Consider the following 25,667-nt stretch of genomic DNA (forward strand, 5'->3'; position numbering starts at 1 on the left):
AAAGGCTTACAAAATAAAAAAAAATCTTTTATCTCGTCGTTCTTCACATAGCGCACGAATACAACAAGCTGGCTTAGATTGAAAACGTCAGTGGTCTCGTCGAGTTGAAAACTGAATTTTGCTGGGCTTGAAATCAGATCTGCAACTACTTGAGCCAATATGTCATCGCTCATGTCATCTATTCTGCTGCTGATGGTGTCATTTGAAAGAGGAATTTGGGATAACTTATTTTCAGCAGCTTTTCCCAGCATGATATTCGCCATCTTCAACGCAGCTGGTTTTACGAGTGCTTCACCAATGGTGTGTGATTTGCCCTGCTTTGCAATTAAGTATGCAACTTCGTACGATGCTGTGAGGATCAATTTGTCGATGGGTACAAAGCCGAGAACAGGCAAAGCAGCCTTTTTATCTAACCTGTCTCTCTTTACCTTGAATTCAGAAAGCGTTGTGTTCTTGTATTTTCCATCTTCATGCAGCTTTAGGGAGTGTTCTCTTAGTTTTGCCGGTACTAGGCTAGAATTGCTCAACTTGGCATTGCAAATCATGCATTGAGGACGCTGACTCCCATCATGTTCCGTTATACACGTGAATCCATATAGTACGTATTCGTCCGACCACTTTCTGTTTTTGCTCGACGTAATTAGTATGAAGGGATTGAAAGATTAGGAAAAAATCACAAATGACGTACGATTACTACAGTCACAAATCGACTGCTAAGCGCATGAAATTCCCTGCAGCACAGGTATTAAGGCCAAGTGATATGACGTGATCAGCCGCAGCCAATGATGGCTAAGTGAAGCATGACGTCACGAATCATACGAGTGGGGTGAACGGAACGGACATACACACAATGTGTGTGTCTTGATCTCCGCCGAACCTCTGAGACTGACTCACCGAACCCCTGGGGTTCGATTGAACCCAGGTTAAGAACCATTGTTTTAGATATTACTACAAGGAGAAAGACAAGAGAAGTTTATATTTTGATACACTACGACTCATAATCGTAACATATTTATAATATATTTATTCAATTATGATGTGAATATAATATGTCACAAAAACAAAAGAAAACAAAATTACTGTTCAGGATCATTAAGCTTTTGTCATAGAGAATTATTAATTACCTTGAAAATTAATAATTACACTGAGGAGTTTTCACTGCAAATGGAACCATAAAAACTAAACAATATTTAATAATCCATTTCGTAAATAGCATGGAATTATAACAGCACTGGAATTTTCTAACATTCTTAATATTATAAATATCAACAAATACGAACAAATAGTTAATTTCTTACAGTTAAGAGTCAATGTTTATGGACAACAAGCTTAAGTCTGCTATGATTTGTACGCTTGGAAACGGCCTGGCATGGACTGGTAGCTTGACTGAATATTCATGGGTTTGAATCCCCGTTGTCAAACAAGGTAATGCTTTCAGCCGTTGGGGTGTTATAATGAAACTGTCAATCTTACTCTTCGTTGGTAAAAGAGTATCCCAAAATTGGCAGTAGATGGTGTGGACCATCTGTTTTCCCCCTAGTCTATAACTGTTAAATTGAGGATAACTCGAGTGTAGCTTTGTGCGAAATTCAAACAAATCAAACAGTTGGAAGCTGTCCCAAATTTTTGATCATATAAAAACTATCATATTAAAGTGATAAGCAACCTTATTGGGTTCATATCATACACATTTTTACATTGTCAGATGTTGCGTTGACGAGGTCTGGGAAGTTAAAAAAACAATTTCGAACATTATAAACAGTAAAAACAGAAATAGTTAGTTTTAATTTACTGTAATCTATGTATAATTTATTACAGAAGATGGAGAAAGGCTGTTATATAAATAGTTTAAAAATGAATAAAGATTATTTCTCTTTAATACAGTTGATATCTATTAAGGCAGTAAACAGCTATTCCAAATTTTAGAGCTAGAATATGGTATGATCACATGGCTAGCATTGTTTTGAACCTATAAGTATAGAAACTTGAAAGCTACAACTAATTAGTAGTCTACAAGTGGCACCGCGGCATGTCTGCGGACTTGCAATGCTATAAACCAGGTTTCGATCCCTGTGGCGGGCAGGTAACCCATTGTGTTTGTTTGTGCTTAACTAATTAGCAATATAATACATAAGCTATGGTCCACAAGGGTTCGATTCCCTGCGGTCTATAGAGTGCAGATAGTTCGTTTCGTAGCTTTGTACTGAGAAATGAACGATAATAATTCAATAAACATAAGAGAAAAATGAACGTAATTGTAGTGAAGTGTGAAAAATAGACAAATAACGGTAAAATAAATAATGAAAATACATTATTAGAAAAGGCATCGAACAGGTGTAATGAGATAGAGAGATTTAAAAGAGAGAGGAAGCTAGAGCTATCATATAATAAATGTACAGGAACTAAAATGTTCAGTTTAAAATAACAGTGATAGAATTGAGGAAAAATGTACTAAACATGTTAAACAAGGAGAAACTAGTCGTGGTATGGAATAAAACTGCACATATGTAATGTGTTCTGCAAGAGAGAGCAGAAATTGCAGTGTTAAAGCCACGGTGACAGGATATGTTAAAAACTATATATACAGGCAACCTTTCTTTAAGTTTCCTTTATTTTTATTGTAATAAGACTCATGTTAGAGGAAAACTTATGGAAACTCTACTGTGCCTGTCATTCACTGCCGGTTGTCGTGACAGATTGTGACAAGGGCAAAGAAAGAAACACGCGCAGAACTGGTGATCTGATTTTGTTGGAACTTCGAACTTTAAAATCTATCCAAAACTGTCATTTGTTTTATGTTTTTATTTTCACTGCATTATCCTCTGCTTAGAAAGAAATAAACTCGTATATTTAATTTTAGATATTTTTTTGAAAAACCGAATTAAACATTTAGTTTAAAGACATTCGTTTTTATAGTTATTTGACGCAACAGTAATTTATGATATAGTGAAAGTGTTACGTAGTGAATAAACTGTCTTTATCCAATTGTAAGAATAACGTATCTGTGTTGTAAACAGATCTGACTGGAACTAAGTTCACAATATATAACCGGTTAGTCACGGAGTTATATTCTCTTAAGGAACTTTTTTGTTTTTATTGTAATCGTCTGTGTAAATGTTACTTTTGATTAAAGTTGCAATTTTAAACATTTTTTTTGACGTCACCTCTTCTTTATGAGCATTTCAAGTTATTACATTTATCATAGCTTCTATTATTGCTTTTTGGAGTTGGATAGTATTTACTTTTATTTGAGTTCTGGGGTATTTATCTTGGTGGGGGGATATACCCGAAAGATAGCATGAGAAAAAATAATTCTGAAGATGTAATAAGTTTAGAAATAATATTGTTACAGGTTTGTTTTCACTCAAAGCTAGACAATGAGCAATTTTCGCTCTTCCCACTGCAGGAATTTGTTTGTTTTTAAATTTTGCCCAAATCTATACAACTGCTGTCTGCACTAGCTGTTCCTGAATTAGCAGTGTTAAATTAGAGAGAAGACAGTTTAGTCACCGCAAATTCTTAGGCTACTCTTTTACTAACGAATAGTAGAATTGATCTTAATATTATAACGCTCTCACGGCTGTTTGTTTGTTTTTGAATTTCGCACAAAGCTACTCGAGGGCTATTTGTGCTAGCCGTCCCTAATTTAGCAGTGCAAGACCAGAGGGAAGGCAGCTAGTTATTACTACCCACCGCTAACTCTTGGGCTACTTTTTTACCAACAAATAGTGGGATTGACCGTAACATTATAACGCCCGCACAGCTGAAAGGGCGAGCATGTTTGGCGCGATGGGGATGCGAACCCAAGACCCTCAGATTACGAGTCGCACGCCTCAACACGGTTGGCCATGCTGGGCCCATTGTTTGGAATTAAGAACAAAGCTACACAATGGGCTATCTGTGCTCTGCCCATCATGGGTATTGAAACCCGGTTTCTAGCGGTATTAGGCCGCAGACATACCGCTGTGCTACTGGGGGGGGACGTATTTGCTTTTTGTTTAAAATGATTAGTAATGCGTGATTTATTTGGTGGCCGAACGTTCTGTGTGTGTGTGTTTTCTTATAGCAAAGCCACATCGAGCTATCTGCTGAGCCCACCGAGGGTAATCGCGCCCTTGAAATTTAGCGTTGTAAATCCATAGAGTTACCGCTATACTAGTGGGGACCGGATGTTGTCCAATAATCAGTATGCTGGTTTATGGATCTGAAGCCTGTATTGTTCGCGCGCGGCAATCATTGCAAAAAAAAGTTTACTTTGCATGTTGGGACCTTGGGTGCAGCATAAGTTTGACAATCAAATTCAGTTGTTCGATTGAAGCAATCAAAGAATTGGAGGTGGGTGTTGTTTAAGACTTTTTTTAATAAATTAAATTTTGACTTTTTCTTTCACGTTTACATTTGTAAAGAGCATTCAGTTTGTAAATCTATTCATTTATTTATTTTTTACAAAAATATAAGTAATAAACATTTTGTACCACTTTGTTTAACTGTGATATTTCTTGAATTTGTTCCAAACTATTTGATTTTGGTGAGTTTACAAAAGTTTGCCAAATAATTTTTGTTACCTTATGTTTTAAAATGATGATTTCATGAGTATTGTTGAAGAAGAGTATTAAATTATCTAAAGAACATTGCAGGAGAAACATTATTAGCGTAAAGAAAATTTGATGGAAATTATTGTAAAACTTGAAAGATTCGAAGGGTGCTCTTGTTTGATTGTTTTGCACCGTTGAGGTTTGGAATAAAACCAATGAATGGATAATACTCTGATGTAGATGCTCTTTGAAAATGGAAATGTCTGATACAGTTTTGCAAAATGGAAAGGTTATATGTGCCAATGTCTGTACGAAACTTATATTTAGGAAGATTGTTAGCAACTATCGTCTCGTGCAGGCTAAAATACAATCCGGCCATTCATGAAGCAATCTCGTGTGAAAATCCAAATTGGACTATTCTTTCTATTCACTAATGCAATATTATGTTTCTTGTAGCTTGAAATTCATTAAGCCTACTTTGTATTCGTTAAAGCAGGATCGTATTTTAACGGTTGTTCTGAAGTAATTTTCAAGTTATTTTTCAGGTCTTGAAAGTGTGAAAGTAATAAGCAACTGCTGGGGTACTTTGTGGATATTTAACAGCAAAAACACCCAGTGTTTAGGGGCAGTTCTTTACACCGAGTGTTTTAATTGGCAAAAATCTGAATTACTGGAAAATGTTTTATAACGAACAGTACATTTAACAATAATGATTTAAAACAAAATATGAAAGAGAAAGAGATGTTTTTAATTCATTCAAATATTATATAAAGTTTTCTTTTGTAATTCGACTATTTTGACTTTTAAAATCACGATCGAGAATTATATGTTTGAGCCCCCTCCTGTGGCACAGCGGCATGCCTGCAGACTTATACGCTAGAAACCGGGTTTCGATACCCGTGGTTGACAGAGCACAGATAGCCCAATATGTAGCTTTATGCTTAATTTCGAACAAGCACTATATTTGATATAAAATATTTTTGTCTTTTCACGACTACTTGTATATTAACAGCTTAAGAATGGTTATTTTTCCCATAAGAGGGTTATTTTCCTCTCCATTTTCCATTACTTACCTTAAAAAACTGCAGTTAAAGGATTTTGTTTGTTTTCTATCTTTAGCGCAAAACTTCGGAATGGACCATATTGCGCTTTTTTCTTTTCGTGGCATAAAACCTGAAACCCACCGGGAGACGTTTAAAGGAAAGGCATATCAAAATAAAACATTTGAGAACGTAAACACACATTCGAAAAGTAAATGTTCAGCTCGGGTTTATCGTGTTAAATACTGAAGGTTCAAACGTGGAATAATGTTTAACATGGCTGTGGGTTTTGTTGATTGGTTGTATATTCTCCTGACTGTGAGTTAAAGAATAGACAGTAAGAACAGATATCTTTTGTGTAGCGTTTCTGTTGATAGGTAATAAAAGTAATTGAAAACTGTTGAACTACGTTATCATAATTTAATTACGGTCCATAACATATGCTTTCAAAATAAAATATTTAAGAACTTAAAAGTACATAAAAAGTAAAGTATCCAGTTGAAGCTCATCTTACTTAATATTGAAGAGCTAGGCATGGACAACTGTTTAGCATGCACGAACTATGAATCAGAAGATACATGTTATGCGCCCTTTTGCCATAAAAACGCGCTGCGCATTTTGGGGCTGTGTACAGGCTTTAAGAGTGGTAGTCAAATTCTACTCTTCATTCAAATCAGCTTAAGAGTTAGTGTTAGGTGTTATTAACCAGTTTCTTTTTTACTCTAGTTTGTGAGTTCAAAGTCAGAGACAGCTAGCACAAATATTTCTTGTGCAGTCTTTATATTAATAAACCACAAAGATGATTTAAGAATATGGAACTAAATTAGCATGTTTCACTTGTCGTTACTTTGTAAACGTGCCTTTATGTGTTAATTATAAAGACAATACTTGTTTTAATGTTTAAAAGGATGCATCAGAGGTTTATAGCTACCGTAAAACTAAATCACAATGGTTTAACCAATCAGGTTATAAAGCATGTTTCAGTTTCAGAAACAACAAAGTAATTTATTAACTTGTTTAGATTCATGAGTTATACCAACTGGTTTGTAAATACCAGTATTAGTTTATTGCTATTTTCTTTTGGAAGTGTAATAAATAGATTCTGAGGTATATAATTCTATTGGCTTGGTTCAGTGGTCTTGCGAGATTTTGTTTTTCATAGTCAATGAGGTAACAACTAAGAAGAGGTAAGTAAAGCATCTTCTTCTGCTGAAAAACTTGTAGGTTTGAATTTCTAACTTTTCACTTCATCAAATTGCTGAATGTTCTATGTTTATAATATTATTGTTGTAACTAGTTCCACCGTTGGGCGGATTCTTTTGGGTTATTTGGTAAAAGTAATTCTAGATCCAGTACACCTAATGATAAATTAACATCGTTTGATAGAAGTTTTCACTTCCTCTTGTCTGCATTTTCTGACATCTTTTTTCAACTTACATTTGAAACATCTTACATCTTGTAACTTACTTCCTCAGGCCAGGCATGGCCAAGCGTGTTAAGGCGTGCGACTCGTAATCTGAGGGTCGCGGGTTCGCATCCCCTTCGCGCCAAACATGCTCGCACCTTCTGCCGTGAGGGCGTTATAATGTGACGGCCAATCCCACTATTCGTTGGTAAAAGAGTAGTCCAAGAATTGGCGGTGGGTGGTGATGAGTAGCTGCCTTCCCTCTAGTCTTCCACTGCTAAATTAGGGATGGCTAGCACAGATAGTCCTCGAGTAGCTTTGTGCGAAATTCAAAAACAAACAAACTTACTTCCTCCATTCTGAGTGACTATTTGCGTCAGTGGTGCCCCCTTTCTAAATATGAACCTTCTTGTGCCCTTGCCCCAGTATAAAAATAACACAACTTTAATTTGGTACATGACCTTAGGGAAATAGTATCAGCTCACTAACCAATTTAGTGTGAAGGATCAGCTTGAACTTCGGATAAGGCGAGTTCCGTTTTTGGCTAAACTGTGAACACAGCAAGTCAGAGATTCCCTTTTCTACAAACGAGTTCGATGTTTTGTTTTGATTGCTCTCAGAGCAGAAAGTGCTGACTCGTGGGTATGTTGACGTGAAAGGCAATGTCAAGCGATGTTCATTGTTTTACTTGACAGATCAGAATATTCTTTGAGAACCAGTATCCAGAAATTCTCAAAAGATTTTGATCTGATTTCTACCTAACGGGTTTTACTACTGGATAGTCCTATGAGAGTAATTTTTTTCTTTAAACTCTTAGCGTTAGGCTGCTAGCAAATTGATTTTGAATTCAGTCATGATCTCTCGAAGATTCTTGGAATTGATCTGCGAACTGATATAAAAAATTTTCGAGACAATTATAAACAACGTCACGAGTTAAGGTATGAGTTGACTCACTTTATTCGAAGAATTCACTGACTGAAAGAAACATTTCACAGCTTCCATTTTCTAACTGGATTTTTCTACGACACAAGTTTTTTTTGCGAAATGTAGACACTTTGTAACTCAGTTGAAAAACATTGCTGTTTTGACCTTGCAGTGACAAGTAAATGTTATTAAGAATATTGAATATATCATCCAGGTTGCAAGTACTAGATGCAATTTTTCATCCATAAAATTCATTGCTAGTGTGAGGTTGCAAGTTAACCAAAAATATGGCGTTCCTCTTTCAGCTGGTCAATGCGATTGCATACCTTACTGTACTCTTTTAAACAACAGGAGCTTGTTATATGTGGACTCCATATTTCCACAAAGAAAGGACAACAGCCTACTCTTCAGAGCTCTTGATGTCACAAAGTTCGCAACACTCACAATATCTTGTAACACTGTTTACTTGGACTACAATTTAGTTGAAGTTAGCGCTTCAGCATTTTGCTGTGTATGATGTAATGTGTATGTGTTACATCTCAAGTAAGTGTACTTATTTTGGTTCTGAACCTTTTTTTATTTCTCAAAGTACAGCTGCTACATTAGTGCTCTTCCCAACATAATACAAGAAAGGCTGTTTGTGGTGAAAAACAAAAGAGAGAGAGAAAGTGGCTTCCCTGTAGCTCTCCATTCGAGAGCTTGTGAAAATAGAAACACTTTACATATTTGATATCCTACATTATAGCCCTGCTCTAGGAATCCTTTTGATTTGTGCAGCGTTTCTTATTTTTAGACTTATTTTTGTTTATTAAAAGATACTAATAGTCGAAGGTTTGGATTTGTTGTTTTTAACGCAGTCCTTCCTTTCGATTTTGTTTTATTTTACTTGACTGTTGAGGTCCTCCAGTGACACAGCGGTACGTATGTGGACTCACAAAGCTAAAAACTGGGTTTCGATACTCGTCGTGGACAGAGCAGAGATAACTAATTGTGTAGATTTCAAACAAGCAAACAAACAAAAAATTGACTGTTGAATATTAATATTCCATTACTTGTATATGTGTGTGTGTGTATATATTGTGCTTTTATTTCTACTTAGTTCAGAAAGCTTCATCGATTTTTAATTTCCATGAACTTTGTGGACTTTGACTTATCACAATGACGAATTCCCTCTATCAGAGGTCAAAATTAAAACAATGAAAATGTAGCTTGCAACACTGTTATTGGTTTCAGCCTGTAAATTCTGACCTGTTTCGATTCTACATAGGGCTACGCCCACCATGATTGGAGTTTGTTCAAATTAACATTAAAAGCCCTTCATATAATGTTGCGTGTCTCCTTAATCCACCTGGCCATGCCGGGCCCCCAAACTTACAGGAACTAGTGTGGCTGTTTTAATAAAAGAATGAAAAGTATCTGTCTGTTTAGGCCCGGCATGGCCAAGCGTGTTAAGGCTTGCGACTCGTAATCTGAGGGTCGCGGGTTTGCATCCCCATTGCGCCAAACATGCTCGCCCTTTCAGCCGTGGGGGCGTTATAATGTGACGGTCAATCCCACTATTCGTTGGTAAAAGAGTAGCCCAAGAGTTGGCGGTGGGTGGTGATGACTAGCTGCCTTCCCTCTCGTCTTACACTGCTAAATTAGGGACGGCTAGCACAGATAGCCCTCGAGTAGCTTTGTGCGAAATTCAAAAACAAACAAACAAATCTGTGTGTTTACAATACTTAGACTTTTATTATGTCCCTTGTTAGTTGTTAACCGTTTCTTTGTTTCAATAAAAGTGTGAAATTATCCATCCAACATTTTATCATTAGCGGTTTGAATTTGCTTGTTGTGGAAAACAAATCATTATTTTAATACATCATCTGTTTTAAATGTATGTTTATGTGACATTATTTACAGATAATTTTGCGTGTGTGTATAAAGGTTATGTGTAATAATGTAATGGAAGAATGCACGTTTCACTTGTTGTAGGAACTGTTTGATGTCAAACTTGTAAAAAAATTGGTTTGACTATTTAAATATATGAAGAAGGTACATAATGTTGAAATTTGTTCGTCCATTTGATATATATGAATGTTTGATAAGCTTATTTTGCATTGTAAACAAATTTTCTCTCTCTGGACAGTCAACATGGAATGCAGAACTTTCAGTGAAGAAATGACAAAACTTTCTCCTTCATAGACATCTATCAATTTCTAATCAAACATTTCTACCTGAAGACTGAAGAAGTCTTTCGATTGTGCTCGATTTTCATGAAATACCACACATGTTGATAATGTCGAAACTTGAACCTGCCTGGTTCATGATGTCTTCAGTGGAATAATGAACCATGCCTGTTTTATTCCTTAAAAAAATAAACAAACTTAAATCTACGTTGACCCATAGTAATATCTGTGGAATAGAGAACCATTCTTGTATTATATTTTAAAAAATAATTAAACCCGAATCTCCCCTAACCCATGGTGACTGCAGTGTGATACATAATGCCTTCCTCGAAAAAAAAAAAAGTCCTTTGTTTCCCCAATGGATTGACGAACCTTACTTGTCTTGAAGACAATAACTCACCCAAAAACCTCTTGATTCACAGTGGCAACAATGGAGTAAGAAAAGGAAACTGAAAACACATTTAAAATGAAAATAACCTTCACTCCCAGTGAAAGCATGAATCACACCCGTCTCATTCGTTGAAAAAAAATCCGAGACTTTGTTCACTCCCCTCTGCTTCAGCAATAACTCTGAGTTTATAGCACTATATTTATATATAAACAATCAACAACATGAGTAACATATAATCATTTTTTTTCTTTTTTGTTTAAACGAGAAAAATAGAAAGTGAAAACTTAAAGGAGGAATATGGCGTCGTGAATGTTTTACAAGGTTATAACAATGAGACTTTTGATCAATACAGTGGTGCTTTTCCTAACAGTGTAGTTTTTTGTTGTTGTTGGTATCGAGTTCTGTAACATATTATGAACTTTGCTTATATTGCATTCTTATGTCGCTCATTCTTTAGATACTTTTAATTTCATGGTATTAGTTTTTGATGACTATCTAATTTGGGTGAGTTACATTTGAAAGTTTCTTTATTGAAAAAAGTTGTTGGCCATGTTTCCAGTTACTTATCTCACTTCACCTTGGTATGCTTTCGTAAACGTGTTTAACAAGCAACTTGTGCATGACAAAGATTTTTGTCCTTACTCAAAGTAAAATTGTGACCATTATAAGCGTTCATTCCTAGGTTGATTGACAGTAAAGGTGACTTTACCTTCAGGTGCACGCGTATTCTACTGTAACAAGGACGTAAAAACAAGGGTTTACTTTTGTCCGGAGACATCGATCGCGTTAACAGGAGTTGTTATTAAGACGTTTCAAAATATACACATTTTTAATTGAGAGTAAAAAGGTTTTTTTATTGGATATTTGCATAAACCTACACCTACACGAGGGCTATTTGCGCTAGCCACCTCTAAGTGGCAACTGATAGCCAAGAGAGAAAGCCACTAATAATCATAACCTACTGTCAACTCTAATTAAAAAGAAGTATTTGACTGCAACTCTTATAACGCTCACATGGCTCCAAAGTTCAGAATGCGATTTTTTCTTTTAGAAGCAACGGGATGCGAAACTGGGATCCTTAGATCCGTAGTCCAACACTGAGTATTAATCCACACCAGACTAAGGTATAAAATGACCTCTTGATAAATGGATCCATAAATAAAAATGATATGTGTTTCTAACAATAATAATAATTTCTAGCAAAAATATTTCAAACGTTATCTGAACGTTTTGTACGAGCGTTATTATTGTTATTTTTATACAGGATGGGCGACTTCGGAGTGGAGACCATATTTTACAAATAGGAGACCTAAATTTGAGAGGAATGGGTTCCGAACAAGTAGCTGCTGTGCTAAGGCAGTGTGGGAACCAGGTTCGTTTTATTGTAGCTAGACCTGTTGAGCCCCCTGCAGCAGATAACGACAACCTTCCAAATAATGCTCCGATTGTTCCCACCCGTATTCTTGCCGATCCAGACGAGATCGATCGCCACTTGACCATGCTTTATAAACCTAAAATTTGCTTTGTAAAAGATGAAATACTCAATAGCGATGATGACACTGACAGCCCAGCTGGATATTTAGATCAGACATCGATCGATTTTCAGGTAAGTAATCATTTGAAGAAATGTTTGCATGAAGCTAGCTTTTTACGAGAGTTTTTGGGAAATAGAATTTGTATTGCAAGAAAAGGTTTCAAAATATATACAACACAAGTAGATGTTTAGCAGTTATAAGTATTTAAAAACTGTGGATTTATCTTACTTGCGGTTAATCGATTATTTACATTACAGATATTAAGTCTTTGCTCTGACAGAAATTTTAATTATAAAGGAAAAGGAACCTCATGTAAAAAAATAGATATCGGCCAATGAAGCTGAGTGACAGAATGTCAACTTTAGAAAGCACAAGAGCAGGACAATGATCACGCTGTTCCCTTAGAAGCTGAGTGGTAGCAGGATTTAGAAGAACTTGTCCCTAAAATATTTTTTAAAGAACTAACGCTCATATAAGGTGCTAACTATTGTATTAGATGATTAAAAGTCGCACATATTTGGTATTTGGTGAACATATCTTACTTTCAAGTATTATTTTGAACTCATGCACTCCAACCCACCAGATGAAAGACTGGCATTGGGGGAGAAAATTATACAAAATTTAATTTTTGAGGTGTTTTGATTGTCTCAACATTTTCAAGACATCATCAACTGGATTGACCAAACACAACATGCTTTTCAGTTATCACAAGTGACAGAGGAAGAATAAGTTAAACAGAAGACATTATAGTGTAACTGTCTCTGTGGTAATCAGTTGATGTGGAGGGAGGTGGTAGTAGGTTAACTGTTCGATACCATAGGCTTGCTCGATGTCTCTGTAAACTGTCGCGGACTCTAAAATGCATTTACGATTTGAGTTACATATGGATGTTGTGACAGTTTGGGTTTGCTTGTTTTTGTGAAATCCCACGAACTGGTAGGGTAGTTGTGTTTGTTTATAATTAAGCACAAAACTTCAGAATGGTATATCTGTGCTTTGTCCACCACTGATATCGAAAACTAGTTTTTAGCGCTGTAAGCCCGCAGACATACTGCTTTGCCAATGTGAATGGAAGGGTGGGGGGCAGCAGATGGTTTTGGTATCGAACTGCTGACTGGTGGTTGAGAAACACTGGTTTAGAAGGTAGAGGTTTTTTTGAAGTATCAGAGTAATTGGGTTTAAATATGGAAATGAGCAACAATTTGATTGTTGTACATTTGTGAATTTCTTGTTTTTCACGACGTTGCTAAATCTTATTACGTGTAAAGAAACAAATCTAATGTTCAGTGTTTGATTTTTCCCCTTCATTTTTGGTCGTGTTTTTATTTTCATGTTGATTTGTTATCGCGTTATAAAAATAAAAGTTACTTCATCTTCTCCAAAGGATAAGCTCAACAACTTACGTCGAAGGGCGCTCGACTTGCCATCAGAGGGTCGTGGGTTCGAATCTCGGTCACTGAACATGTTCGCTCTTTCAATCGTAAGAATGCTCAATACCACTATTCGTTGTTAAAAGAGCAGCCCAACAGTTGGCGGTGGGTGGTGATGACTAGCTGCCTTTTCCCTGATCTGTAGCTGCTAATTTAGAGATAGCTAGCGCAGTTAACCCTTGTGTAGCTTTGCACGAAATTCATAACAAACCAAATATAACTCTGTACGTTCCGCTCTCACAATCGTGTAGAATAACTTACAGGGGTCGTTTGTGCGTACGGGTGCGATCGCAAGTCGCGATATTGTGAGATGTTATTTGCTACCTGTCCTTTACACACGACACAACATTAACTTTCTATCTCAGATATACAGTTTAACCTGAACGAAACGTTCAAGTTGAGGTCATCACGAAAAACATTTTGGTTTCTAGTTATCAATCTTTGTATCCATGTAAGCTATACATCTAAATACGAATCAAACTAGTCTTGGAATATACCTAAAATGGACGTTTTTGGATTATAAACATTTCGAAAATGATTGAATTAATCCAAACAACTTTTAAAGTGTTTTTTTTTTGCTATTTAACTAAATCAACGTAATTAAATCTTGTATATTGTTGTAGTAGCGTGTTACTTTAGTATGGGAGTTAATTCACAGATGGCGGTGTATTAAAACCTTGTAAACAACTCGGAAACAGTTGATTATAAATGCATACTTATCACTTAATTCTGTAAATGTTAATATAGCTACAATATTTTATCTAATTATTTTACAGCAGAGTGTGTACTGACATAATTTCTAGGACTAATACCCATATTTTTCAATAGCTCCTATTAAGTAACGGAACATCCACTTCAAACAACCACCATCAACGTTGTACACATTTTAAGGAATATCAGCTTGTATCAGCCTAGCTAGGATGATAATAAGAAAATGCCCATCATTCCAACGTTATGAGCTCTCCTGGTATTCGTGTTTTATCTTGTAACTTTCTTCTTCGTTTCGAGCGAACGTTTCAGGTCTGTCCAGCTATCTATTAACCGTACTGTTCTGTATAATTTGTACCAAAACGTTACGTCCAGTGATGTAATGACATACATAAAAAATATTGTTAATACAAATTCGTGAAAGGCCTTAGCGAGAGCAAGAACTCACTGTTAATCTAATAAATAAATCTAATAAACTAGCTATTTCGAATTATTTCATATGATTCTTCATTAGATTTAAGTGTTTGTACGATTTAAAAATAAAGAAGGAATCGTATTCACGCTTTTGTGTTTAAAAACAGAGGAGAAGAGGGACTCTTGTTTCCGAGTCACGAATGTTGTAATTAAAGCATTTTTGAAGCAACTTTATATATTTTTTATAAACGCTATATATTATATCCAACTCATAAAAGGATATTTATGGTTTGGATATAAGTTTCAGGAACATTTTTATTTGTCGTATTCGAGTCGTATTACGAAGTTCTTTTGGTTTGTTAACACAGCAACACTGACTGATTTTCCATCCTGTACATACCGGGTTTTCGGGAACGAGGTTATTCTTATCAGCAACCTATTTACGAGTTTAGAGGCGGGCCCGGCATGGCCAGGTGGTTAAGACGTTCGATCGTAATCCGAGGGTCGCTGGTTGGAATCCCGGTCGCACCAAACATGCTCGCCCTTTCAGCCCTGGGGGCGTTATAATGTAACGGTCAATCCCACTATTCGTTAGTAAAAGAGTAGCCCAGGAGTGGGCGGTGGGTGGTGATGACTAGTTACCTTCCCTTACACTGCTAAATTAGGGGCGGCTAGCGCAGATAGCTCTCGTGTAGCTTTGCGCGAAATTCGTAAAACAAACAAGTTAACAACTATGTTAACAACTTAAAGGCAGATAATTTCATTTCAACACAACGTATGTTTTAAGACATGAACGAACAGAAACTTATCCAAGTGCTAAAATGAAGGCCAGTAGTTTACCGCGAAGATAAATTGCACGCATATAAGTTGGAAAACATTAAAAAAATCATTTTAAAACTGGTATGGAATTGGCATATTTAATTAGGTGAACATTGGTAAATCCACACTTAGATATTTCTGTGATTTGGTTTTGATGTTTAATCTAGCTTTTGGGTTTCTTAGGTACCTTTAGATCCAATTGAGGAAATGCAATTCCACCTTATCACATTAATGTACGAAACCTATTACGGTATCCGTGAGGTAATTTTTATTTATTTTCCGTCTTGTTTTATTATTTAGTTTTTTTCCCTATTATAACGCTCATTTTCTGTCTTTAAATTTATAGTGAAATGGGGCTGAACATCGTGTAGATTCTAATATTCCATATAACATTATACTATAAAAGAAATCCTATCGTTTATGTTAACTTACTGATAAATTCCATGAACGTCTCTTACTTACTGTTGTTTTATTTTTACCAATGATTTTATAGTGTAAGGAATTTGGTGAATTTCATTATTTTCATATGTTTAATTCTAGTATGTTTGGAGGTTAAACTCACGGTTCATATAATCGTGCTAGAAATAGTCCAAAAACTATGTTGGAATAACACGTGGTACAACTTGTTGTTTATTAAATAATACACTCAAATAATACATGTTATAGCTATCGAAATAGTTGGCATTATGCCAAGATATTTTTTACGCTTTAACTATGCATTTTCTAACGCTTTGAGATTGTAATGTTAGATAATACCTAAATATAGAATGTTTTGTATTCTCCCGTATGAACAATGACATGTTCATTTAGAGAGTAAACACAGAGTTTATTGTTTTTAAATGAATTTTCATTTTAAGACTTTAACTACAAAACGTTTGAGATTGTTTGATATGTTTTAATGCGAGGCGCACACACAAGCATATGTATATACATTAGAATCGGAGACATACTATAGGGTACTGTGTTTCAGATATTTTAAATATATTGTAGAGTAATTATATGTTTTAATTGTTCTCTGTAAAAATATAATGTTAAAATTTTGTAAGGCGTAACTTTAATCCAGAAAGGCGGTTTACGTCTTTTCATACATTTAATGTTACATTCGATTCTATAATCGTGTAGTGTAAAAATAAGATAGCCTATATCAGTTAAACATCTATGTTACTCTAGTAGATTCTAATTACATCACGTGATTCTGACGTGTGTAGTTTAACGTGATTTGTTTGGTCAAGAAGTGGCCCAGCATGACCAGATGGTTAGAGCGCTCGACTCGCAATCTGAGGGTCACAGGAGCGAATCTTCGTCCCACCAAATGTGCTCGCCCTTTCAGCCGTGGGAGCGTTATAAGTACGGTCAATCCTACTATTCGTTGATAAAAAAGAGTAGTTCAAGAATTGGCAGCGGGTAGTGCTGACTAGTTGCTTTCCCTTCAGTTTAAATTAGGGAACGGCAAGCACAGATAGTCCTCGTGTAGCTTTCCGCGAAACTGAAACAAAAAAAACTGATCAGAAATAAAGAATAATCTTCCACCCCTATCCCCCGAAAAATTAGAGGGAGAAAAGCGAATAAGAACTTAAAAAAAGAGAAAGATTAAATATAGTTAAAGCTAGTTCAACTTGGGGGGAGGGTATAATTACAGTTTCTTTAGTAATGTGATGAGTTATCCATTGGAACTATGTGATGCCCATTGGAACATTATATAAATGCTGTTTGAAAATACTTACGTGTCGTGTATGTTTTTGTACTTTGTAACAGTTGGTATATCATTTCTGAATTTCTTTTAGTTATATTGGCTATTACACTGTAAAGTTTAATTTAAATTTCTGCAATCATATGATTACTTTGAGATACATATAAAATGTCTATTCTCATTCTTTACTTAGCTAATCAATATAGGCATAACCTATGTATCTTATGCTCGTGAGGCGTCATTGGCTGATGTTACAACCAATAGTAATAGTGAAGATAACTAACTGACGAATGTTATTTACCTATTATAATCTTTGTATCATCCGATGGGTTTCTTCGTCCCTCGCGATTATGTTCAATTTAGATTTCAATTATGTTGCTCAAGCTAGTCGAGAAATAATAAAGCTGACTATATTCAAAACTGTATGTTCTAGTTACAACAGACCAGGAGCATCAATATTAAATAATATCAATTTGAACTCCAGATCAAATTTTTATGCAAAACAGGTGTCTCGTGATCTGATTATCAAATGGCTGTTATTGGAGGCTGTGCCTTAAGATGCTTATTTGGCGCCATAGATCTTGCAGCCCAATAAAGTATCTGAAAACGTTTGCTACTAAGGCGTTTTTAATCACCTGGAACACTAGCGGAAATAGGGCTCGATGTAGCATGCTTTTAGTGATTCTATGGCAGCTCCTTTGAACTCATCAATATTGGTTGAAGGTGAATCACGTGTTAACAAGCGTCTTCCCAAAGCATTTCATACATGCTCGATTTGATTCAAACCTGATTAGAGTGTTGGCCAATACATTCGCCGGATATTTTCTTTCGGGAATGTGAACACGATGGAGGCGTGTGTTAATATTCGTTAGAAGAAAGTTCTGGTCAACTGCAACTACATATGGTAACATTAATATGCTGGGTCCCCTTCTTTATATACTGTTTGATATTTATAGCGCTACGTATTAACACTTAAATGTCAATATGGAAAGCTTGGGCGCTTGGCTGAAGCGGTTCCATATTGCTGTTTTCTAATGAAAATTGGAGGCCTCTAGTTGAAGCGTGTTCACATTTCTTTTAAAGAGATGAGGCTCTCCAGTTGAAACGAACCAACATTCTCAGTTTCGCTCGGGAAGCTGAGGTTCCTGGTTGAAGCGATTCCATATTGTCAGTTTCATTTGGGAAGCTGAGGTCTGTGGTTGAACCGAATCTATATTGTAAAACGAGCTCACACCCTGCTTATCATATTTCATGAGGTTAGTAGCCCCAGTACAATGATACATTCTCTTTGAATAACTTCCAGTCAACCTATTTTATTTTGATCTGCATCTTGTAAGAAGCCAGATTTCTTCATTTGAGTTCTGGAGTGTTTCGATATGACTTTCGATCATTCTATGCATACCGTTTGTCGTTCAGGCTACTAACTGAGAACAAATTATAATTTCTTTACTTTACTGAATCAGACCACATAATTGATCACAGATCATCTGATACTTGTTTTACATGACAGTGAACTCAGAAGTCCTGTTGACATAATTAATAAAAGTGTCTCTTACTCATCATTACTAGATTATAAAAAAAGGATATCTCGTAGTTGTATTTTTGCGGTGTATATATAACCATTTTAATTTTTTTCTTAATAAGTAACGTGAAGTTCTTTTTCCCGAAAGGGAGTGAAGACTGTCTGAAGAGGTCGCTGGTTTTAACCTCTCGCACAATTATACAATAGTATGTTATATGTCAGTCAGTCATAGTTGACGCTTAAGGTTGCCATTTGCACTGTCATGGCGTAAGTAAAACGTGCGCATGTCATGAATCACAAGAAGAATTATTCACACAGTAGGCTACAACACAGAATGATATACGAATCTCAAAAAGTAAGAAATAGAAATATTTCTTACCCTTAACTTTGATTTTATCTACTCTTGAAACAGAACAGTTTCAGAGAACCTGCGGAAGTACAACTAGTACATATACTAGTGTATATAGTGTTATTTGCTACTACTAATAAACCTGAACGTTTTGATTTGTTGAAGTGATAACAGGTAGATCTTTGTTTCATACGCTTATTGTTCATTTGGAATTTAACTGATTTTAAATAAATGAAAAGTCAAAATATTCTCCTCAGTTTATGGCCTCTTATTTCTCTTCATTTACTTACATATAAAAGTATGTATATTATGTGTGTGTGTATGTGTGGGGCGATATGAAAATGACATATGCACCTTTTTGTAGAAAATGTATTTTTTTAATTCACGAAAAGAATTAACTACTTGAGTGATTATGATATACGCGACTTGCATTGTTTACATGAATGTTAAAAGGTTTTTCTTACAATGAATATTTCACTACTTTATACAAGTCTTGTTCAACTCGTATTGCTTTAAGGATACGTGATAACACACTTAACCCAACGAAAATATTTGGAAACACAATAAACATTTCTTGTAATGTTCAAATTATATTTTAAAACGCCTCCAGACAGTTCATTTATTGTACTTTAAAGGTTCAAGTGGTGCGTTCGTTTCCTTAAAAAATACAACAATTAAATTATATGAAAATGCTCCCATCTTGGTTCACAAATAGAATATATTACCAGTTACTTTAGCAAATGGAAGGACATTAAAGTGCATATCTTTATCACTTTCTGCAGATGATCTAGGACTGGATTAATTGTCGCACCATATGATTCTGTGATCATCTTCTGTGGTACTGTAACCATTGCATGAAGAGGTCTTCTCATCTTGTTGGTACATCTAATTTCATTTGTCCTAGCATTACAAAGATCGTCACAGATTGTGTATACACAAAGGAGCAACATACTTATTTCCATTGAGGTTTTCGTTTTCCTTGTCAACGACGCTCCTTTCTGCATTCACTAAACAACTGCCGTTGTTCATAATAACAGGTGATCTTGGACAGTCCTTTTGTGTTATTTCAAATCTTTAAGTGCACAGCCACTTTCGTTTGAAAATAAACACTAAATACTGTAAAGACAGCGCGAAAATGTTTCGTTATATAAAAGTTGGCTGGTTTATTTCGTGACAAGTCTGTTCAAATGTTATTTCTTGAACTACTCCGAGTTGAATAATTTCATTTAAAGTTATAGTGGGATATATTTGAAATAATAAGAAAAATTATGTTTTTTAACTCATTGTACGATTAATAGGGGCGAAGTATATTTTTAAACACCCCATTATGACGTCAGATGTAGCCTTTTTTTAACTGTGTTTTTCTTCATCGCAACATTGCTATGATGTTCCCACCAAACTTTCTTAGTAATTACACACGAACTTTTTCTAGTGAAGGCGTATCTCTCTAGTTTAAAAATCTCTATCTAATGATGTGAATCAGATTACTTTTAGTAAAGGCTAGGAAACTGATCCTATTAGGTTCATTATTAAAATGTATGGAAGAAATCGCCTCAAAATTTTAATTAAAGTATGTTCATTTGTGCCGGTAATAGATTACTTCGCGAAAGGTTAGCTTTGGCACGTGTTCTTTTTTTTTTGTTATTTTCCTAACCTACACGCTGCATTCTTTTTAACTGCAGATACACACAGACGTACAAACTCGCTTCTACGTCAGATAAAAATTAATGATCGTTCTCCTGTGTATTATATTAATATTAGGTTTCACTGGAAATCTTGTCACGCTACTCTACTTAAGTTTGTGCTGGCTAAGTTAAGCCTTGTGAATGCAGACAGAATTATTTCTACTTGAATAACTTGATGAAACCGTGGCGTGTGTGACGGTCATATTTTCTCCGTTTGCCACTCCCTTTAATGTGCAAAATATAGTGCGCGCAAAACTGTATAACTTCCAATGACAGAAGACTCCTAGTATCAAAGATTGCTGTACCAAATCATTTATGGCTAAGCTTGTGTTGTTTCGGTGGTATAGCTCTGGATTGCAGAGTTGGCAGTCCTTGATCAGAGCCCATACCACAGTTAATTCTTAGCGTGGATGGTGAGTGGTGTGGCTCTGCTAGCTGCTTGCATTTAAGTAGCTTTGTCATAAATATAATATGTGAACATTTTTAATTGATTAAATTGAAACATTTAGATTGAATCTATAAAACTTCCATTTTCCTTTCAATTTCTTAATTTCATCATATCTGTGAGTAGAAAATACAAGTTGAAAAACGTGACATTTCTAATTAATTACTTTATGTGCTTGTAAAGCTTCTTATTAATGGAAGGCTTTAAAAACTTAAATCATAAGAAATTGCTTTTGAAATTTTACATAAGTATTAGTTCAAAATAGTCTAGGGTAGAATGTATTCATTCATCTTCACGTGAAAAGGACTAAGTTTCCAGGGACGGAGTGATGTATTCTTCCGCCCTGTGCAAACGTTGACTTTTGTCACCGATATCTCACCACCGTTATAGGAATTCTACAAAATTACACTGCCAAGAACATGCTGTCTTGTGTAAATGCACGTGCTGTTCATGCCTCCCGCTCGCACCGGTCGTGCTTGCTAACGTCAACCAGGTTTTTTGCTTTTTCTTTCTGTCGTAGAGGTTTTTCAATAACGCTGCATTTTAACCTTATTTTGAAGTTATATCTTTTCTTATTAAGTCACAATTTTTACTACTTTCCTGTTCTAACGTAATTTCTTTGCTTTTTTACAGTTCTTCAGATTATGTTTTTTTTTTACCTTTCGAAAAGTGCTTGGCCTTTTTGTTGCTTAATCGCACTTGTATTTTCTATCGTACTGTGATAAACGTTCTTTGGAATAAATGGTGACACACACCAACTTGTTCACGACAAAAATATATATAATATCTCGTGCTGTTTTATGATGCTTTAAACGTTTCTTTTCTTTCTTATAGGCTCGGTATGGCCTGATGGTTAAGGTACTCGTAATCTGAGGGTTGCGGGTTCGAATCCCCGTCACACTAAACATGCTTGCCCTTTCAGTCGTGGCGGTCAATATCACTATTCATTGGTGAAAGAGTAGCCCAAGAGTTGGCGGTGGGTGATGATTACTAGCTGCTTTCTCTCTAGTCCAGTGATTTCCAACCAGGGGTGCTCGCACCCCTTGGGGGTGCGAGATAACATTTGTTTTGGCCACTTTCACCTTTATTCTCAAATAAATAATTATTGTGAGGGGTGCGAGAACATATTAAATTTTTTTAGGGGTGCGGGACATAATAAAGGTTGGGAATCACTGCTCTAGTCTTACACTGCTAAATTAGGGACGGTTAGCACAGATAGCCGTCGTGTAACTATGCGCGAAATTCAACAATAACAGCAAATTATTTTTTATAACGCTTGGGAATGGCTTAGCGGTACGTTTAAAGGCGTTATAATGCTAAAATTCTGGTTTAATTCCCTGTGGTGAGCACATCATATAATACTCCATTTCGAAAGGGTGCGCTTATTAAAACGAACAAACTCTCTCTTATAATGTATAAAATAATAATCCCCGAGGTAGAGAATACAGCCAGAAGTACCTACCATTTAATAGGACACTTTAACGGAATACAGGGAGTAACTGTCACAGCTATAACCTTCGCACACCTAAAAGTTTGTTTCTTTGTTTAGAATTTTGCGCAAAGCTACAACAGGGATATCTGTTGTAGCCGTCCCTAATTCAGCAGTGTAAGATTAGAGAGAAGGCAGCTACTCATAACCACCTACCGTCAACTCTCTTGGGCTAATCTTTAACCAACGAATAGTGGTATTGACCGTCACATTATAACGCTCCCACGGCTGATAGGGCGAGCATGTTTGGTAACACAGGGATTCTAACCCGCGACCATCAAATTTCGAGTGAAGTGCCTTAACCACCTAACAATGCCGGGCACCTGAAAGTGCAAAAAATATTCAGTGGTATATCACGGCTTCAACCTTTGTCCTTTTGATTCGACGTGTGGTTGGTACACGTTGTCCTGAAGGCGGGCCTTTATGAAAGTTGACAGATCGACGTGTGGTTGGTACACGTAGTCCTGAAGGCAGGCCTTTGTGAAAGTTGACAGATCGACGTGTGGTTGGTACATGTAGTCCTGAAGGCAGGCCTTTGTGAAAGTTGACAGATCGACGTGTGGTTGGTACATGTAGTCCTGAAGGCAGGCCTTTGTGAAAGTTGACAGATCGACGTGTGGTTGGTACATGTAGTCCTGAAGGCAGGCCTTTGTGAAAGTTGACAGAATGCTTCCCCTTTTTCTCTTATTTCTGAAATGGATTTCATTTTATCGAAAACTCATAACCGGCATAGAAATTTATTTTAAGGTTATAATTTCAGGAATATTTTGTAGGGAGACCTTACTGAGACCCATAATTGTTCTCTCTGTGTTTAAAGTTAATGTAATAAACGTGCTTACTTAACTGGACTTGGAAACAAAATAATATTCCATTTTGAAGTGAAACATAAAATATGAATAAGAATATTAACGTTTCATAACGTTTCGGTAACATTAATTGTTTACGTTTACGTGTTGTTGTTTTTAGAACGTTAGAATGTTTCTATGTGATATATTAAACAAGTAGTAAGTATTAATAAACATTAAAATTGAAATGCGGTAGTGGTTGGTCATTTTCTGTAATATATCACACTTTACTAGTTCATAAGCCTCACTGACATTAAAGAACAACTCGTAAATTTACGAACTATGTTCCTTGCTTACCCCAACATGTGATATGGTGATGTTAAGGATACTGGTCACAAAAATCAATGCATTATAGATAAACAAGACGTATAGTAGTCCTAATGTTTTAAGAAAGTCGGTTTATCTTTTGAAAGTGTTCGAAGTGCTTTATGTAAAAATTAAAATAGAATCGCAAACCACCTATGTCACTCAAGAGAAGTAAATACCCGTATACGAAACCAACTCCATAAGCATTAACTATCCAGAATCTTGCGTAGTTTAATTTAACTTTCAGTTATTTCAGTTGAATGAAACATGAATACATGAACAGTAGTGACTGTCGTGTAATTTTTGAAGTCTGTTAAACCTACCTAGTATGAAAATTTCACAATATTTATGATGGCTATTATGGTTTGGAATTGTACTTGAAACACATTATTATAAACTAATTTCGTATTTTTTATCATTATTTTATCTTCTTTCACTGTTTCTATGGCTGAACGTGTAGTGCGTCAATACTAAATTGCTTCTCTAAAACTAAATTCAAGTCCTTTTTCGAGAGCTTTAAGATTATATACATATATATATTATTCATGTTAAGGTATATAATAGTTCACAATTATGGGGTAAGATCGTTCAATAATACTGACGCATTTCAAAACTTGTTAAAAAGTTGACGCTGATTTACTCAATGTTATTATCTTTATAGTTCCATTTTCTGTATATACCAATTTTTATCAGCCTCGTTCGTTTTGATAGAGGTTAGTCACATATCAAATAACTCGTGATTGGTGTTACTGATACGAGAAGTTTCTGTTCTTCTTTACGTCACGTTGTTATGACAATAACAACTTTATGGATTTCTTTAAGTCACGTTGTTATAACGACCCTGGTAGAATCTCCCGATTGTTTTCATGTGATCATGATAGATGTTTCGGGTATCACTCTGATCCATGGATCTATGGTTTTTAGGCCAATTGGGATTAGGCTGTGTAGAGGAAGCCCTCCCTCAGGGTGCGTTTCATGGTTCGTGCTTGTAACGTGAAGAAATATAAAACGGTTGGTAACATCATTTCATGATTGATTTCTTCTTATTCCATTTGGACCCCATGTTTTGACGACAAATGAAAGTACGCCCTTCGCAAAATTAAAGTATCCTCTGCAGTGTTGTAACGTCGAAGGAGAAACTTCTTTAAACAATATTTTACTTCTGCCCGCGCAAACGTTTTCCGTAGGAAATAACGTATCCGGATATTATTTCAATTCTTGGTTCGTAAATTTCTTTATTGCGAACACTATCATAAAAAAATCTGTTTAATGAGTTTTATTTCATAACTGTTTGTGTTTATTGCTAGCTGCAGTCCACTAGTGTGTACATGAATGTTCCGTCTAGCCTGACATAATTAAATGAAAGGAAAATATTTAACCACTATAGATGTGAGAGGCATACTTGCAGCTATGAATGAAAGTATCCGTAAAAACTCATTACATTATGAATTTTTAATAGCATACCTTGCCTGCTTATAAATTAATTGTAATGTAGATTTTAAAAGTGGACATGTAAATGTTATTTAGTGTCAACCTTACAGATTAATGATCGTATGACTTTCAGAAGCACTCGTATCACGTACATCAACAGCCGTGTACCATTTCCATAAATAGACAATGAACAATGTTAGTTCACTTTGAAATGTATTCTCAGCAAGATTTCGGCTAACTTACTGTAGCCTTTTGTGAGCTAAACCGAACACATGTTTAAAGTACAATTGATATAATTAGAATAGTACAATGTAAAGTAAACCTTTCTTTGTACAATAACATTATGTATTCAACACCATTTTTAGTAAGTCTTTCTTTGTACAATAACATTATGTATCCAACACTCTTTCTTAGTAAGCCTTTCTTTGTACAGTAACATCATGTATTCAACACATCGTTTCTCAGTAAGCCTTTCTTGTATTCAACATGTATTCAACACTCTTTCTTAGTAAGCCTTTCTTTGTACAATAACATCA

General features: G+C 35.6%; 1 protein-coding gene across 4 annotated transcripts in view; it reads left to right on the forward strand.

Moving 5' to 3' along the window:
* Nucleotides 1-25,667, forward strand: part of LOC143241864 (patj homolog) — a 234,461-nt gene that overhangs the window by 48,417 nt on the left and 160,377 nt on the right. For all 4 annotated transcript variants that reach the window (XM_076485174.1, XM_076485150.1, XM_076485164.1 and 1 more), the window contains one exon: nucleotides 11,728-12,069. In XM_076485174.1, coding sequence (XP_076341289.1) covers nucleotides 11,728-12,069 — 342 coding nt within the window. The remainder of the gene's footprint in view (nucleotides 1-11,727; nucleotides 12,070-25,667) is intronic.

This window comes from Tachypleus tridentatus, chromosome 2, assembly GCF_004210375.1.
Source record: "Tachypleus tridentatus isolate NWPU-2018 chromosome 2, ASM421037v1, whole genome shotgun sequence".
NCBI lineage: Eukaryota > Metazoa > Arthropoda > Merostomata > Xiphosura > Limulidae > Tachypleus > Tachypleus tridentatus.